At 35.9% G+C, this 19,598-nt stretch overlaps 2 protein-coding genes across 8 annotated transcripts in view; both read right to left on the minus strand.

The window, feature by feature from the left end:
• Nucleotides 1-3,321, minus strand: part of epb41l5 (erythrocyte membrane protein band 4.1 like 5) — a 40,646-nt gene extending 37,325 nt beyond the window's left edge. For 2 of the 3 annotated variants that reach the window (XM_067408976.1, XM_067408974.1), the window contains exons 1-2: nt 3,141-3,321; nt 1,937-2,141 (exon numbers count right to left, since the gene is read on the minus strand). In XM_067408976.1, the coding sequence (XP_067265077.1) occupies nt 1,937-2,116 (180 nt within the window). In that variant the 5' untranslated portion in view covers nt 2,117-2,141; nt 3,141-3,321. Of the gene's footprint in view, nt 1-1,936; nt 2,142-3,019 lie in introns of all 3 variants that reach the window. The other variant, XM_067408975.1, reaches the window with a different exon arrangement.
• A 675-nt stretch (nt 3,322-3,996) lies between these two features.
• ptpn4a (protein tyrosine phosphatase non-receptor type 4a) overlaps nt 3,997-19,598 on the minus strand; it is a 58,153-nt gene continuing 42,551 nt past the window's right edge. For 4 of the 5 annotated variants that reach the window (XM_067410374.1, XM_067410375.1, XM_067410373.1 and 1 more), the window contains 14 exons: nt 18,935-19,069; nt 17,316-17,480; nt 13,871-14,024; nt 12,674-12,757; nt 12,517-12,573; nt 12,138-12,294; nt 10,361-10,527; nt 9,359-9,449; nt 9,212-9,273; nt 8,960-9,106; nt 8,745-8,873; nt 7,614-7,762; nt 7,372-7,507; nt 3,997-6,194 (listed from right to left, as the gene is read on the minus strand). In XM_067410374.1, coding sequence (XP_067266475.1) covers nt 6,102-6,194; nt 7,372-7,507; nt 7,614-7,762; nt 8,745-8,873; nt 8,960-9,106; nt 9,212-9,273; nt 9,359-9,449; nt 10,361-10,527; nt 12,138-12,294; nt 12,517-12,573; nt 12,674-12,757; nt 13,871-14,024; nt 17,316-17,480; nt 18,935-19,069 — 1,726 coding nt within the window. In that variant the 3' untranslated portion in view covers nt 3,997-6,101. Of the gene's footprint in view, nt 6,195-7,371; nt 7,508-7,613; nt 7,763-7,939; nt 7,967-8,744; nt 8,874-8,959; nt 9,107-9,211; nt 9,274-9,358; nt 9,450-10,360; nt 10,528-12,137; nt 12,295-12,516; nt 12,574-12,673; nt 12,758-13,870; nt 14,025-17,315; nt 17,481-18,934; nt 19,070-19,598 lie in introns of those variants that run through there. The other variant, XM_067410377.1, reaches the window with a different exon arrangement.

Here is a 19,598-nt window from a genome sequence, read left to right on the forward strand (position 1 = left end):
CTATTTCATCTGTCTTTGTTCTATTGTAGTTTGTTTTCTTTGCTCTTTCCTTATCACAGTTTATTTGCCTTCAGTAAGCTTGAGAGTTTTTTAGGCTAGTATTAATTTTTTTAATTATACCGAGATTGATGATAATTATTAATTTTCAATATGGAAAATTTTGATATCATAAAAAAAAAATCGTATTTAAAGCAAAAATAACTATCGTGATATATATCGTTATCGTGATATAAAATTACTCATATCGTGATATAAGATTTGTCATATTGCGCAGCCCTACGATTAATCGACAATCAATTAATTGTCGATAATACATTTAATCGATAAAACAAATTGGGATTATTGAGGTTTAATCTAATCACACAACCATAATGTTCTAGCAAGAGGGGGAAAAATAACCAACCAATGCATTTGAAGAGGCCAAGAGGGTGTTTTCGTTAATGTGTGGACAGAGCAAAAGAACCGAGCCAGTGTGGACCTCATCAAAAGTGAAATGGTGCAGGTTACGAGTAGCATACCGTAATCACTGGTTAGGGAAATTTATATTCAGTTTCAGTTCATTCAGTTTAGTATGACTGAATAGGCCCCATGTTATATCAAATTGAGTGCCAGACATAGAGCTGATTAAAATTAACATTTTTACAGCTTGTTGGTGTCATATTATCATCCAGCATCACTGAAAACAACATAAATCAATATTTACGTAGTCTAATAACAATAATAGTTATCGCCCTCCCAAGGGTCCTGCATAGTTTCGCAAAAAAAAAAAGATACTAAAAGGCCTTTTGCTTGCTAAAAAAATATGAACAAATCATATCAATCTGATGACAGAACTTAGGCATGTAGAAGATTGTGTACAACATGTTGATAAATTAGAGGCCTTAGAAATTAATCTATCAAATACGATACAGTAGGCCTTATATTGTTTAGATCAGTGTTTCTCAACCAGGGGTCCATGGACCCTAGTGGTCCTTGACATAATGCCAGGGGGTCCTTATAAAATATCTGAATATTAATTTTTGTATATTTTGACATTGACATGTTCCCATAAAAGAGGAAGATAATATATGTATAATGTACCCGACAATATGACTAAATATAGGACAAGTCAACAAACGTAGTAGTAGTAAATTATACTTGATTGCATTTGGTTGTCACAAAGACATTAATGATACCAATTTGCCATTTTTATTCTTGGGTCCTTGAGGATGGTTCCAAATATGATGGGGGTCCATGACTCAAAAAAGGTTGAGATTCACTGGTTTAGATGAACTTTTAGGAAAAATGGCCACAAACCCTCAGCTTGAGAACACAGCTTCTCATTTCATTCACACAACAACAGTGTAAAGTCATAAAAGCACAACAGCAAAAACAGCCTGTTTAATGACAAGCATCAGGTTGAGAGTGGAAAATGGTACTGAAAACATAAATAATGAGTGTTTAGCACAAATAAATTTTATGTGGATGCTTGACTCCTAAATAAAAAAAAAACTTATTTTAAGGAACTCCTAATCTCAGTTCAAAACAAGGTAATTATAACTACAAAATTGAGAATAAAGACTTTTATTTGTCAAGTTATAAGTGCCAAGCACATCTCCAGTCTCCAGACAGAGATGTCTAGTTTCACTTTCTCAGGTTTTCAGCCTCAAACAGCAATGAACAATGGAGAGCTTTCTCTCTGGCATACTGGAGTATCAATGTGACCCAATAGGCAAGGACAAGTTTCTGTCAGAGTACAGGCTGAAAACTGATGCCAAGGACTCAACCATGAGCTTCAATCAAGGTCACCTTTTTACTTAAGCAACTCAAGAAAAACACTTCACAAATCAACCAAACAAGAGTGTCAGAACACTGAAACTGACTAAACAAACAGATCTGTTTATGAAAACCATATTCAACCAAATACTGTGCAACACTTGTGCTTTAATCAACTCACCGGCAAGTCAACACTGACATCTGTGCCATCTAACAAGGAAACTCGACAGGTGATGATGGACTTGGCATCTCCAGCAGCAGGGATGTGTGTTGTGGCTCGCTGGGCTTCCCGGAGTCGAGCTTTCTCTGCATGTTTGCGGATGGACCGCCGGCCCAGAGTCCGGCGCAAGAAGCTCAGCATATTCAGGAAGATTTGTTAGACCAGTCTGAAAGAAAGAAAGACCATCAATGTTACAATCAGGCCAATCAGGCCAGCCCTGTGAAAATGTGCTATTGTTCTTACCACAGTAAAACTATTGTTAAGAAATAGCTATAGTAAGACTGTAGTAACACCATAGATGGCACCTTATTTCCTAATGAAAATACACCTCAGCTTTTGTGTATTATTGTATAATTACTATTATTTGACTGAGTCATCATCTGTAATAAGACTAAAGTAATAATAATAAAAAAAACACACAAGTAAAACCATCAACAAATTCTCACCATGCTTACGTCAGAGAATTTCTATTATAAATAATATTAATAATAACGGTCTATGATATTTAAAGATAACTACAACTGCAGTTGTAAGTTACTAGCTTAACAGTTAACGTTAAATGTACAAAACTTAAGATATTACCCTTAGCTCTCCCGATTTTCCTTACAGCAAAATATAATTAGTTACTATAGTGTACTATTTTATTCATAACAGACAGTGGTCGGTTCTTTCCTGTTACTACAAGTTATTAATTACTTTGTCTTCAAATTACAGCCACATTTCAATAACACTGACGCACCTTTTAAGAAAACAACGGCGAAAGCATTTAAAATAACGGCGGTCAAAAAAACGTCAAACGTTTAACGCTGCTCTCAGGCGTGCACGCGCAATATCCAAACTGTTTCATGTCCCGATCAAAAACTGTAGCGAGCTCACGATCACGCGCTGACTGACTGAACTACACTGACACCTGTTTGCGCAAGACAAACTGCGCCTAAACTGACATTTAACGGCGGAACGATAAAAAACAGGTATTTGTTTAATTACACAAATATCTAGAAATCACAATACTGCTAAACACGACTGATTAATCTAATTTTGTACCGATATATATCGCGTCTTCCTATAAGGATGATCGTACTCGAGACGCTCGCGCGCTAGCGGCGCGAATCCACTTGTTGATCCTCCTCAGTCAGACCAGAGCAGAGACAAAAGCTATACTTACTACAGATTGATGAATATTCCGCCAATGAAAGAGTCCTCCAGCATCGGCTTTTATCAGTAAACTCTGTGCTTTGAAATATCCATCTTTTATGCCGCAGTGTGGCACAGCCACTTTTTTGTTTTTTTAGATAAGTGTAACTGATATTCTCTCTGCTCCGAAAGATTGTGGGATGTGGGGTGGCTGTTTTCCCCTCAGGAAATGACGTCACGTAAATCCCTAAAAGTGGATTTACATTTAAAGGGCCGGTGTTGTGCCGAACTTTGTGTAATAGATCTACATCTGATATTTTGTACGGTTTAAAAAAAAAAAAGAAAAAGTAATGGATCTGCATATCCCTTTATAAAACGTAATGTAATAGTACATAGCACAGTAATCAGATGGTAAAAGCATGGTACTAAATGATTAACTTCTACCAAATTAATGTACTGATATTTACATAACTAATAATACCATTTTGATATATGATAAATTCAACACAATTCACCATCATTTACTACAAAGTCGTTTTTTCCCCCATTTCATATGCTTAATTATTACAGCACGTTTAGACATTTATAGGTTTGAAAGAACAATTTGTAATTCCCCTTGGAGCATCAGATTGAAAATGTAGAATTTAAAATGAATAAATTGAATATATTTTAAAAATGTATAGAATGGATTGGAAATGTCTGATGTGAAGATATTGCAAACTGTGAGGTGGTTACAGGTATTTTGTTTTCCCAACAGCACCACCCACTGGTTACTGAGGGCTTGAAACTGTTGTAACACCTCTCCTCCCTGCCAAAATCAAAGGAATTAATATGTACAAGTATACTTGTACAAAAAAAGAACATATTTAATGCAAAAACGACCCAGATCAAACATCTTATTTTATTTTAAAGACTTTCTTTTTAATATACAACATTGTATGTACACTTTATAATATTTTCATAAAAATGGACAAGTGGCACAACTTGACCTTGCAGCAAATAAACGTTAACGCCAGTCTACAATAGTACATCTTTGTTGAAAAAGTGCTGTCTTTCCCACAAGACAGGAGGCGTGTAGTTTCTCCGAAATTGCATGTCGTATTCCTGTTTTAAATGTCTTTTGGTAAAACCTGTAACCTGTTGAGCATAGAAGGGAATTGTTTGGTCCTAAAACCAAGGTTCTCCAGCAAACATGACCACAGAGAAATGACAAATGATTGACTGTAAAAGTAGATAGTACCTTACAAAGAGTACAGGTATGGACAACTCTGCGTTCAACTAGAGACAGCCTGTGAAACTGGGCAATGGGTCACACATTTAATTTGCAGACATCTCAAACAGCAACATCTTAGCATGCGAAGCCAATGCAATTTTGTCAAAATCAATGCCAATGTTGGATTTGATGGATTCTAAACATAAGACTGGTCGTAAAACTAGGGCTTAATTAAATAAACTAAATAAAATCATACAGTCTGAGCCAGGCACCAGCTCTAATGTGTTGAACCAGGCCAAGATCAAACCTGAACATGTGATTTGGGTTATTACATTCACACTAACAGTATTTATAAAACACACTTACGCACATACAGACAGCAAAAACATACAGTAATAACAACACACATACTGGACACACTCTTAGCTTGCTAATGTTGGCGAGATATTCTGCATGAGCAGTCTGCAACAAGAAATAAACAGGTCAACCATAAACAAACTCCAATCTGATCCCCCAACACAGTACTGCATTTGACACACTGTGGTGTGTAACGTTCAGATTTAGCAACAACAAAAAAAAGCAGTTCTTATTCGCAACACATAGCTATTACATCACCTACAAGGGATACTAAACCCTTTAATTGAATATCTGATTTTAAATGATAATGTAGTTCATTTTCAGGGAATGTTTACTTCTGGACAGATCAAATTTCTGAATGGCATTCTTCTTACAACAAAACAACAGCAATTTAAAAAAGAAAAAGAATCAATTTCAGTTTTAAAGTGAATTTCTGGTTGGTTTGTGGTCCTGAATTTAATATTCAACAGTATTGCTGGTTCTTGCATTTGGGAGGAATATTTTCAGTAATTAAAGTTAAATTTTAGTCTTTTCCTCACACAAAGCTATTATTTGGCTTAAGAAGATTTGGAATATAGTCAATATTATGGTGTTTTTTTTTTTTCTTGTAGGCTTTCATTGTATGAAATGAGCAGCATGAACATTTCTCAAAACATCACGGAAGAACATAAGGTATTGGAAAGACACAAGGGTGAGTAAATAATTAAAATATTTTCATTTATGGATGAACTATTCCTTTAACATTTGCATTTGAGAGACTGAACTGATATTTTGCATCACAGCTGTAATGCAGAGTGCTTTAAAGTCCTTGTTGACAGCATTTTAGTTTGACAGCAAAATAAATAAAACTATTTTCACCCTGTGCCAAAGAGGGAGAACAGCAAACAGAAAAAAAATATAGAAATATGAATTTTGATTTGTTAGTAGTTAGTTAAGTTGCATGAGCAGGGCTCAAAATTTGTAAGTAAAACAATAAATATTCCTAATAAAAATACAAATGTTCATCTGCAGCACAGGCCTGGATGTGAATTGATTTGTGGGTGTTGTTTGTCTCCAAATAATAGGTGACCACATATAAAACACTCATTCATTCACGGGCCTGCCCTTACACACTTACTTATGGCACCAGCAATCTCTTTACTATATTCATTATTAACATATATATTTGTCAAAACCCTGAACACTCAAAGTCCCAACATGTACCTAATTCACCTTTGTTAGATTTTTTTGTCCTTTCTTTCTCATTAAAGCCTGGCATATAGTCTCTTTGCCAGCGTAAAGTGCAGCAGTGCTTTGTTTATGTCCTGTATTCCTGGCTCGAGATGCTTCTCCATCGCTCTGTCGTGAAGCTGCGATATCATCACGTGGAGAAGATCCTGTCAGTGAATTCCAGCATCATTTTCGGGAAAAGCTGGCATTGCATTAGTTGGATTCGTGCAGAATGGACTTGAGCGGTTTCACCAGGCCCTCCTCGTAAACCTTCAGTATGGCCTCGCACACAAACTTGAACTGGCTCTGAGAAGACAGAGAACAGAGGAGAGGTCATAGTGAATGGAAGATGCGTCAGTCTGTCATGCAAGAGCAGCCAAGCGTGACGGCAGTATGCGAAACTGGGATGAGAGCATAATTCATGGACTGTGTCTGTGTATGTGAGAGAGAGAAAGAAAGAGAAAGCAAGATGGGAGAATGCATATAGAACCACCGCTGAACAACCCAAAAACATTTTTGTATGTTAAGCAGCAGAAAATAAGATGTGGACAGTCAAAAATAAGCCTTTAAATACATTTTTTGTCCACCAAGTGAAGGCAGAGAAGAAACAGCTGATCTGATAAATCTGATAAATGCAGTAAAAATAGAAATATTGCTCTTATATTAATATTATTGTAACTTTAAAAAAAAACTGTTCTTTTTTAATATATTTTAAAATATAATGAATGCGATGACAAAGCTAATTTTTTCACATGATCCTTCAGAAATCATTATAATATGTTGATTTGTTGCTCAAGGAACATTTCTTATTACGTTGCAATGTTGAAAATGGTTGTGCTGCTTAATATTTTTGTGGAAACTGATACATTTTTTATTATTATTTGATGACTAGAAAATGTAAAAGTATTTTTTTTTTAGTAATAATGTAACTTTACACTCTCGCATTTGATCAATTTAATGTATCCTTGCTGAATAAAATTAATCATTAAAAAAAAAAATCTTTCTGACTCCAAACATTTAAAAGGTAGTGTATGAGCGATAGAAATAGTGACGCCTTAGAAACACCACTAATGAAAATGAACAGAGTGGGCATGTAGTGAACAAGAGTTTTCACTGAGCATCGGCCCTTTCTTCTTCTTGCTGTCTAATTAGTGTGGTTTCATGGTCAGCAGCCTCTGGGCGGACAGGCCTCATGAACGCACAGCAGATCATGTTGAAATCATAGCTGCATCATTGTCTCAAGCTCTGAGAGTCCCAGCCTAGACAAGACCACCCTCTGCTACAGCAACTCTTCTTCACGTTATACAGTATGTGAAAACATGACCTGTAGCTACATTTTAAATGTGAGTGAAAATGTCACTTCAAATGATTTCTTATTTGTTTATTTAACATCTCATCATTGGCACAGTGCAGTATTCAGCCAATTCCCAATGGATGACTGAGTGGGGATATGACATGACAAAAGGGGGTGGGCGGAACTTACAGGCGTCTGAATCATCATGGCCCTCTGATCCCGCATGGTTCTCACAATGTCTAATGGATACACTGGCTGACTGCACTCCATCAGACACATCGCAGTCTCCATGGTGATGAGAACTCCCGTCCGGCCAATCCCAGCGCTGGGACGCAGCAGAGGGAGGGAGAGAGGAAAAACTTGATTACACTGTAATTCTCTTTGGATAACTAAATTTAGAAACTACTTTGTGATACAGATATATGAATTACCTGCAGTGGACCACAACGGGCTCATCCTTCCCAGCTCGTTTATTGCGGACCAGAGCCACGAAATCCAGGAAGTCCGTTGAGTCATCTGGTACACCATGATCAGGCCATGCCAGGTACTGGATTTGGGTCAACTCCCTGCTCTCCCCACTCTAAAAGCACAAACAACAGATCAGCAAACACAAAATGACATGGTTATAATGGAATCATGGCAAATGATACACTGTAAACAAGATCTCAGAGTCCAATATTAAGATTTGCCAAGTGCCTAATGCAAGTAAACACTGGCGTAAAAACCAAAAATGAAAATTATGCCATCATTTACTCACCCTCATCATGTTGTTACTTTATTTCTTCTGTGGAACACAAAAGAAGACATTTTGTGAAATGTTGAGAAATGTCTTCGTCCATACACTGGAAGTCAATGGGCACCAAAACTGGTTACCAACTTTCCTCAAAATATCTTCATTTGTGTTCCACAGAAGACAGAAAGCCATACAGATTCGGAATTACTTGAAGGTGAGTGAATTATTATTTTTATTTTTGGATAAACCATTCCTTTAAAGGTGCTAAAGAGGATCTTTTCATCGAATGAAAAACCAAAGACTGTTAGTGAGTTTTTGAAATGAGCGCATGCGTAAGAACAACCCCCCCTCCTTCACAGCTCATTTCGAGGGAACGCCTCCCAAAACTCGTGCACGAGTATTGTAACACGAGTGTTTACCACCGGCATTCACTGTGTCGTGTTAGTGGATTCATTATGTCGGACTCACCGCAGGTAAATTATAATCTGCAGTTGTTACTCCTGTCTCCTGACAAAAACATTGCATGCGGCGCCTTCAGTGTGGAAAGTTACTGGAGCGCGCAGCCGCGCTTGTCTCTCCCAAGGAACGTCATGGCAGTGATTGACAAGCCAGAGGGCTTGATGTTTTTAGGGCCCTACCTCATGCACAGATGATGTATATTAATATTATTCCTTTCAGTGCACCTAATAAATAGTCTTTTATCAGTTAGTAAAGACAGTTTCAAGTAATATTGCAAAAATGTATAAAACAAAACATCCTCTTTAGCACCTTTAAGAACAAGTAAATCAAACACCAATTTGGTTGACATGCAAATCTGTGATACACTCACCTCAATGTGATTAAGAGTCATTTCTCTAACCAAGAAAGCAGAGTTTCCCTCCTCAGTCTGGCAGGAAACCTGAAAGCCGCCATATGTAGCGCTACCTGAGGGGTTCGGCCAGTACTGATGGCACTTTACCTGTGGTAGAAAGGTATTGGATGATGTTAGCTCAAAAAGTTAAGAAAAGACATCAATTAATATCAAACATAAAGAGGTATACATACACGTCCTCGTTCAACCTGAGTAGTAAGCATGACTACCATAGAGGAGCCCTGCTCCCACGTCATCTGCCAGAAATCCGGGCATGTGTTGGGCAGCGGCCCCTGGCAGGCGATATAGCGGTTTATGAGACGGGAGGCAGGGATTTCCATCTGCGAGCATGACAGAACCACATTATGAGAGACTATTAATCACAGTCCATCTTTCGCTGGGTGTTTTGAGTTTGCAGCGAGATAAAATAATTATAAGCTACTCACATTGATGTAATTTGCATTGATGTAGTCATCTGTGCCTTTCAAGATGACTCTAGTAGCATCATCTGACAAGAAAACAACAAAAAATGATTTATTTTTTATCACTTCCACTGGTTATCAGTACAAAGGAACAGCATGCAGCATACTCACATGGTGAGATGTCTCTGTAGCGGTTTTTGGAAATATTCTGAGGTAATTTGGCACATGACATTGTCATTCCAGGTCTTTTCCGATACAGTTGCTTTAAAACAAAGCAAAAACAGTCAGTCTACAAAAATCCCAATGAATAAAAACTCATTATTAGACACCAGAAATTAAAGTATGACCTTCAGTATTCATGCCTTCCTTTCAACTTTCAAGTATTAGACCAGAAATTTTATACATTCAATTTTTTGTGGGCAGTCACTACAGTACTGTGTGATATAAGAGTAATATTAAGGCCGGGACACATATAGAAATATGTCTCCTTTAGTCATATATTGCACATTTTATCAACATATTCACACACACAAACCCCACACACGCTAACAGGAAGATATTAGAGCTGCCTGATGAAAGACAGGAAGTAATAGGAAGTTCTTTTGATAAGACCACATCCTGAATAACCCTGATTGCTGTGGATTTCAGATCATTCTGTAAATTAGCAATTTAGATAAACAATAACATATGAATTTGAACTGCTTTTTGCCTGTGGAGAATAGAAGACACACATTATCATGGAGCTTTTTTAATCACCTATGGTGTAAAAAGTATTTGATCGTAAAGATCAAAATACTTGAAAGTAGAGGTGCGTCCCAATTCGTGTACTTATGCACTATTCTATGACGTTTTAAAGTACAAATAGTGCGAGTAGTGCGTTCACAGAAAATTCCAAAAATAAAAAAATGCACTTTAAATACCCGGATGATGCACTAAATTAAAGGAAAAAACAAAGTGTGGAATGTTGGACACTTCATGCACTCTTTAATTACATTGCTGAGGGGGGAGGGGGGAGGGGGGGGTCAGACTTCGATGTTTAATAAGTGCATAGTGAATAAGTGCGTCATTTGGGACGCAACTCTGGATTTTTTGCTACTAAAAAAAAGGAAGTAGAAACATGAACTTAATTAGAACTCAAAAGGATGAGTGACAATAATCAGTTTGTTAACTCACATCAAACTGGGCTAGTATAGTAGCATTGTTGAGACCCTCCTTTAACTGCAGCATTGAGTCCCTCCAGGCATCCTGGTCTAGGTGTGATGGGTCTGTTGGAGATTTCTCTGGGATGTACTGAAAATCCGGCTCCGTCTCCAGTTTCTCCTCAACTACATCATAGATAGCTACATAAGAGAAAACAGTTTTGTGATGGCAGTCCACAAGATGTAAATAATTTTCCCCTAACAAAAGACATAAAAAGTGAATGAATCAAGTCAAATGCTGTCTGTGTCTCTATACTTCAGTTTGGAAATCGTAATTATAATGTATGCAATTAAATTGATTTTGGTCAAAATAAAATGGGCGTGTACAACTAATTCCAAGATTTTTTAAAACAACGAACCAAAAAAAAAAAAAAAAAAAAAAAAAAAATCTAGTTATCCATAGTATTTACATAATTGTAGTGGTGTTCATGTGCACCATTCAAAAGTTTGGGGTCAGAGAGGCTCTTTTTTATATATATATATATATATATATATATAAAAAAATATATATATATAATATATATATATATATATATATATATATATATATATATATATATATATATATATATATATATATATATATATATATAAAAAAATATATATATATAAAAAAGAGCCTCTCTGACCCCAAACTTTTGAATGGTGCACATGAACACCACTACAATTATGTAAATACTATGGATAACTAGATTTTTTTTTTATATATATATATATATATATATATATATATATATATATATATATATATATATATATATATATATATATATATATATATATATATATATATATATATATATATATATATATATGAAGAGTTTCGTTGCAAAACGAGATAACTCCGTTTTTTTAATTTTTCAAAAATATTGTTTTTTGGTTGTGCATTCCAATTAATATCAATTCAACTGCAGTTGGTTTGTTTTGATTTAAACCTTCATAACTTAAAAAATACAGCTAAGTAGCACCATAAAACAAAATAATAACATGATAACATAATAATAAACATGTTTTGACAAAAATGTTAAAAACGGATTTATCTCGTTTTGCAACGAAACTCTTCATATATATATATATATATATATATAATATATATATATATATATATATATATATATATATATATATATATATATATATATATATATATATATATATATATATATATATATATATATATATATATATATTAATAATACTTTTATTCAGCAAGGATGAATTGATCAAAAGTGACAGTACATTGTTGCAAAAAAAAAATCTATTTAAAAATGAATGCTGCTCTTTTGAACTTTCTATTCATCAAAGAATCATGTAAAAATATTATCACCGTTTCCATAATTTAAATAAATAAATAAATAAATTATATATATATATCTATCAAATAGTGAGAAATTTTCTGCACCAAATCAGCATATTAGAATGATTTCTGAAGGATCTGAAGGATCATGATCAAGACTGGGGTAATGGCTGCTGAAAAAATATAGCTTTGCCATCACAGGAATAAAATAGACTTTATTAAAATATATTAACATATTAAACAGTTATTTTCAATTATAATGATATTTTACAATATTGTTTTTACTGTATTTATGATCAAATAAATGCAGCCTTGGTGAGTATAAGAGACTTCTTTCAAAAACTAAAAAAAAAAAAAAATTGTACTGACCCCAAACATTTGAAAGGCAGTGAAGTCATTTCAACATGACATGAAGGCAGCAAAAGATTTGTTTATTAATCAGGCAAGTGCTCACCATTGGGCCGCACCAACAGGATGAGCTCCCCCGAATGGCTCTCACAGCTGGCCTTGATGAACATGACCACCTGATCGTGCGTGTGCTCTGCAATATCTCTACCGTTGATCAGCACAACCTGATCGCCCTCGTTCAGTCGAGGCACACACAAATCAGCCTGAAGAGGAGACACAGTTTTTTTGCAATTTTTCACAGAGAGCAACATAAATCCTTCAAACAGGCATTAACAAAACATTGACACACAGGGCAGTTCCCTGCAAATCCTATAGAGGTCACTCTTCAATTAATCTGTCCTTATTGTTTTCAGCTTTAATCCCAGCTGCCCTATAAAAAGGGTAATACTACAGTATTTATGACAATAAACAGCCATTAAACATACCGATGTTCCAGGCGCTACTCGAGACACAATAATGGGCATCTTCTGATCAGAGCCACCCTAAAAAGGATAGAAAGAGAGAGGTGAATTCTAAGAGGCAATGGAATCAATAAATCATCAACAATCAGTCACAGTAAATAACATATGCTGAGCATTTTACCTTCACATTAAACCCAAATCTCCCATTCTCATCCGGTTTCATTTTAATCAGGACAAGGTTGTCATGAGGAATGACTCCATTGGGCTGAATGTGAGAAAAAAAAAATTACAATAATAATCAACATTTACATTATTGTACATTTTCTATATTCAAATTTTAAACAAATTTAAAAAAGCACATTGAATTTGTTTTTCCTATTATTCCATTAAGTACAGGATTCTAACTGGTTTTTAAAACAATGTATGACTTGGCACCTTCATACATTTCTGACTGTCTGTTTAAGCATGTTTCAAATCATTGTTTGAGCTATTTTATTGGCAGACTGGCATATAAGCAGTCACAGATCAGGTGAAGATGCTTTACGCCCCCAAAATCTGGAAAATATTAGCAATTGAAATTAAGTAAGTTCCAAACGATCACAAGAGTTTCTAAAGACATCTTAAGCCGCGTGGCCACCACAGGAACTTTCCCCAGGAACTAGTGACTTTGGGGTGGTACTCTCTGTGTGTTTCGACCGCAACCAGGAACCAGGGTTTAAATGAAGTTCCGGGTAAAAATTTCCCCCCTTAGAAAGTCCCTGCTTGTGAGGTAGAAGTTTTTCAAAGTTCAGGAACTTTCAGGAATAGGACTTGGGTGCTGAACATGCTGATTGGTTGAGTGCATGCAGCATTTTGATTGGTTGACTCCACGCATCATTTTATTTTCAACCACCATTTTTAAAAGTCTGTTGCGGTGCATGCAGTAAGAGTTGTTTGCCATTCGAATCAACAATGTAGCTTTAAAAAAATACAACCGATGGACCGACGACGAGGTTCAGGCTTTATTATAGTTTTTTTTTATATTGTACACTGAAAGAACAAAGCAGTTCAGCCTGCATTTTATGTATGAAATATACTTCATACATAAAATGCATTATTACTATTAGTTTTCACAAACACTGCATTTTAATAGATATATAAATAAAAATAAAAACCTTTGAAATATTAACTCGCACTGAGGCAGTGAAAATTATTTATGTGCAAGGAACTGCGTGCACTAAACCACCAAGTGTTTTATTACTTTTTGAGAGTACAACCACATCAGCGGTGAACCATAGCAGGGAGGGACGCCGGACTATTAATGCCAACTTTGGAAAAAGGAACAACAAAGCAGCACAAAGACGGTCTGGGTCGAGTGAGTCAGTGGATGTATTCTTACCATGGTCTTGTCTGTTGCTATGGGGACATCGTACATTTCGTTGATGTGGTTGTCCAAGTCCTGTTGGGAGTGGGACAGTATAAGCTGGCTCAGGTTCTTCCGGGACTGTTTGGGAGGGAGGGCAGGGGGCGGGCCTTCAACACCTTCCGGAGACCTATTAAATTCATGGAGAATATAAATATATATAATAAATAAGAATAATACATTTATACTTGCATTTCATTGAAAAGAGCATGAAAACATTCTTTAAAACATCTCCTTTCATTTTGCACAGTTAAAAAGAAAACTATACATGTTTGGATCAACTTGAGGGTTAGTAAATTATTTTAATTTTTTTTATTTTGTTGTGAAATATCACTTAAGTAAAAGGGTTCCGATACCATCATTTTTAGTTTAGTAGTAGCAGCAGCCAGCTAGCAGAGACTTCAAACAGGTTTAGTAGAATTCAGCTCAATATATTTTATTCAGTTAAACTGAACATTATACAGTGTCAATCCAGTGAACCACTGAATTATGCAACACATTGTTTTAGCTTTCACACTTGAACACTACACCATGGGGGTTACAAGTATCTGAGTGTGTGTTTGTACATGGGGCATACAAGTGTGGGCATCTCAATGTGTGCGTCAGCTCTCACTGACCCCTTTTGGCTTTTGTTTTCATTTCTAGTCATGTTCTCACCCCAGCATGGTGTCAGAAAGTGACCGCTCTGACCCAAACTGAACACATCACGCACATACAGAGCAGCTGAGCAGGCCAAAGGTCACAGAGCAAATGTCTGTTTATCTACAGACAGCAGGGACATACAACAACCAGTGTAGTCCAATACTCAAACAAATTATTCTTAAAAAGCTGAATGGTTTAATGAATCGAGAATGATGAAAAAAAAAAAAAAAAAAATGATGTCATCATTTGGCAGGTGTACAGGAAGAGAAAGAGGAAGAGAAAGCATTTTATGCATTGTGGAGCATGAGCCTATAGATCTGTGTGTTAATAAATATATATTCCTATTCAGTTCCTTTAAATGATATATAAATAAACTAAGAAAGCAGAAAGACAAATTAAATATACTATACTGACCAACATCTCCGACACTGACCCTAAGATATGCCAAACGCTCACTTCCCTATTACAGCTAATTTTACACAAGGTCTCTTTACTGGTAAAGTGCCAGTAATTTACCATATAGATATCATGGGAACAGGACCTTTTCAAAAATACCATAGATCAGTACTGGCAATTTTCCGTTTTAAAATGTTGTAACATTACTGGTAAATTAATGGTATGATGCTATGAGTGAGAGAAAAAAAAACAACAACAAAAAAAACAACAAAAAAACCAAAACAGGATTACCGGTATGAGGTCAGAATGTGCTCACATTAAAAATCCTCTTTGGGCCAATCATAAAGTTCTGTCTGAGATGTTTACAGTAAGGTCCACTGCGTTTAATTGTTTTTCTATGTAAACGTGCTAGAAGGACGTCTGACCATTGCTCCATGTCTAACACTAAAGAAACAGCCTTCTTTTCCGTTCATCAGCGCCGCAGTTCTGCAGTTACTTTTTCGCACTAATAGCTAAGTAAAGTCTGTACTATAGTAACTACAGTGTTATGTGTCTCATGTTTTTAAGAGCAAAACACGTTCTGTGATCATTACTTTACACCAGTATCTCAGAAGAAGAAAAAAAAAAACAAAAAAACAATAATGGTAATGAAACTAAAGTGCTTCTACTTTTTTAATTTATGATGATTGACATCACAGAGTTTACCGGTATTTTGGTACTGAAGTGTAAATTGTATCTTTCCAAAAAAAGATGGAACGCAGATGCTTGTGTGAACAGCACATTTGTCTATTTACCGGAAAAGTCAATTTGGTAATTTTACGGTATGTATGAAAAGGGGCTTAATGTATGAAAAGGGGCTTATATTTTACACTTTAATTTTCTGTGATTAATCAAATTTTTTGTGAAGATAATTTAACTACCACCGTGTCCAAATACATTTGATGTGAAATACACATTAGGAACCAGATGTTGGACTAATGAGATTTCACTGTGGCCAGGGAAATTTACATTTAAGAATTTAGCAGATACTTGTATCTTAATCGACAACAGAGAAACATAAGTAATTTATCACAGAGCCAACAATATTCAAAATATACAGCAAAGCCACCAAATTTGAAACCAAGCAATTGACAAAACATCCAATCACACATTACATACTGCAGCTTTGGATGTTAGGACATGGTGTTGGGCTATTTTATATGTGTTAAACTGCATAAAAATAGAATGAATAAACTTTTGTATAAATTAATAAATAAATTGCAAGCATTGTAAGAATGCTCACCAATCAAAATCTAACTCGTACTAAAAATTCACATAAATAAATCTCAATCTTTCAATAAAAATCACCTTAAGAAACTATAGCACCGCAGGCGCTATCAAATTACTTAGATCTGACTCATTTAAAAAGCAATCAAAATGTTTTCTGCACATCATTAGACAGGTTCTGTGGTGATGCCCCCAACTGTAAACAGGTCAATTCTAAAACGGTTCAAAGACTAAAACAAAGGAAAGGGGGTAGGGTGATATATTTCAATTAAACTAGCTCAGCAAACAAAGTCAAAACAACCACATGCCATGTAAATAGCCTATCTGCCAATGGCAATGTCATTAGGCTTAAGTACATTGCAGACCTATTCAAGAGGATCACAAAGGGCTTGACATGTTTACCATGCACCGTTAAAATCCAAAGCTCTGCGGCCATCGCAATGAGAGCGGTAAACACGTTTTACAGCTGCGCAGTGTGCGTTTAGTTTCCATTCGGGGCCATTTAAGGGCGCAGACAGAGGGTGGTAGCCGTGATTGGAAGGCAGAGACAAAACAAACAGCCAATAAAAGATGGTTTTGGTGCAGTAAAACCACTTTTCCCATTTGAGGAACAGACTTGTGCTTCTGTTTTTTTTACACTAAATTATGTGGCTTCTGTATATAGGGTTTTATAATAACTGAAATGATTTAATGTTTCAATAAGTTAGAGTGGCACTGCAGTATGGATAAGCAAATATTCAAGACTTGAAATGCATTATAAAGCACATTAATAAAAAAAGCAAGTATACCAAATGTCTGCTAAAAAAAATGTTTTTTCGGGGTATTCTATTTTAAGACTTATTGGGATGTAAGATACTGAAAGATTAAAATGTCACAGAAATTACTTTAAATAAAAATATCAGCATTTCATACATCTGACTATGACATCTGGAGAGCCTTATCCTTAAAAAGGCTTAATCCACATATTGCTATGTGGTTGCTGGGGTATTGTGGTCACTAGATTGTTACTAGTGAGTCCTCGGTGGTTGCTTAACCAAGTATGAATACAAGAGGAACCTTAGGAAAGCCAGTTCTTGAGGACGGACTGTTTTCCTACTGAAGAAGAGGAAGTACTTACGGCGTAGACTCCAGGCTGATGCTGTTAGCTTGTGTAGAGGAAGCGGATTTGTGATTGGAGAAAACAGGAAGGCTTGGGGAGGCGTGGATGACATGGTCCACCAGGTGACCCATAGAAGAGGGCCGTAGCCGGGGACCCTCACAATGCACAAATAAGGAGTTCCTACTGTTGACAGAACATTTATAGATGCTGTAATCATTTTCAGCTATTTGTTTTTTTGAGTAAACACAAATCCTCTGGCTTAAAACAAATATATTTTGCACAGTAGCATCCATAGTTACTGTAAAGAACATATGATGAAACACATGATACTATGTGTTAACCCTAACCCTATTTTTTAATTTTACTGCATTCATCCAGTCTCTCTCCCTTCCTGAAAACACTGTCACTGTTAGTTGACTGATAATGCTGAAGTCCATCTCTGAATCTTTGACAGAGAGGGACAGTTTTCATTAGAGCTCCATGAACAGCTGTCTGAATCCCTGACTTACTGCGTGGGTAACACTAACGAAACCTGTCAAGAACATGTCTAGGTTATATTTCATCCCTGAATCAAAGGAAAAATTAATTTTAATACACTTTGCTTTAAGAAACAAAGCCTTTTTAGGACCATTAAGGTTTTTGTATTCTTATTACTGTAATACATGAAAACTTTGTGATAGTAGTTAAATTTATTTAAAAATGTTGGCATTTGGTTTAAGTGCCGATTTAAAAAAAAAAAAAAAAAAAAAAAAAAAAAAAAGAAAAGTTGCATTATGGTATTTTTTTTTAAATGTACTGTATTATAGTAATGAAATATGAGATTCATTGCTATGCATAATGGGAATAAAAAAGATATGTTAATATGTTAGGCTAATGTAAAAAGTGGGCAAAATGTGCTGAATTGTCATGAAAAAAAAATATATATAAATTTTTTATTAATTTCTCCCCCGGGCCATGTTCCTGGTTGCATTCCCACCAAAAATAGGAACTATGAAGCGACCAACAGCGGCGTCTTTAAGCACGGCATTTACAAACGCTAAAAAAAATGGTGGATGGAAGATGCCGTGATCAGAGCTGTGTATGTTGTGTAACGTGGGTTTCATGATAACGGAGATAGAATGTAAAAGCATAATTTATGTGACTGGAAGAGAAAAAGTGGGGCTAAAAGACAAAATCTCATATGACAACTTTCAGTATTACATATTATCAGGGCGGAGAAAAGAACACAACCCTGCAGACAACATGTTTGGCATGCGTTTGACCAATCAATGTACACTCATGTCACTCATAGTTCCTATAGTGCTGGTTTAGACCCCTACTCTGAAGTAGGAGCTAATTTAGTTCCCCCAAAAGGAGTTCCTAGAACCAAAATTGTTCCTAGTTCCTGCTGTGCGTACGCGGCAAAATTCGGGTACTTCAGCCAGTAGTTTTAGTAACAATGAAAAGGTTCCTCCGGTGTGAAAGCCCCTTACAATTCCACCCCCCTTTTTATTTTGGAGTGAAATGTGACAGGCATGCAATTGTGAGATTCACTTACATACAGCTTACACGCTTGTCTTTTTCCCCATCACCCCCCAAGCACCCTAAAGTCTTTGCTCGTTAGGCTGGATGTTTCACTGAAACAGAGAGACACTTACTGGTTGGGTGTCCCAGGGGGGGAGCGGGTGGGAAGGCTACGGGTCTCCAGCCTCTCATCGGACAGTGAGTTCCTGCTCACTGCTTCCCAGTCTGTCACACCCATCAACTTTCTGTCCAGGGGCTTGCTGGGAGATCTGAGAGATTAAAGGTATTCTGTTAATCTCTGCAATACCCCAGTAGAGCCAAAGGCTAAGGTCACTTATAAGCTTGTGTTAACTCTCTGAAGTAAGACAGATATCATTCCACTGTACAACTGTACATTGATATCCAGTGGGCACTTTTAAGAGTGCTAAACCCCTTTAGTTCTTCTGAATCTTAGGGCTTTTGAATAAATAATAAAGTCAGATAATATCTCACCAACTGTTTCTTTATATTTAATGGTTTAATAGTGATTACACCTATTTTGACAGAGATCACACTCTTTTTAAACTGAATTCTGAGTTTTATCTTTATGTTCTCCTGAGACACTGTTCTACAATGTTCAATTTATATTTTGAATGTTTAACTGCAGACAGTCAGTACATTTTGACACAGTAACCCCTAGTGAGATATCTATTTTTAGCAATAAACAAAAAACATTATATAGATAATTATATATATATATATATATATATATATATATATATATATATATATATAAAACGACATTCAAGCGTGCCGTCA

The sequence above is a fragment of the Chanodichthys erythropterus genome, chromosome 14, assembly GCF_024489055.1.
Source record: "Chanodichthys erythropterus isolate Z2021 chromosome 14, ASM2448905v1, whole genome shotgun sequence".
Lineage (NCBI taxonomy): Eukaryota > Metazoa > Chordata > Actinopteri > Cypriniformes > Xenocyprididae > Chanodichthys > Chanodichthys erythropterus.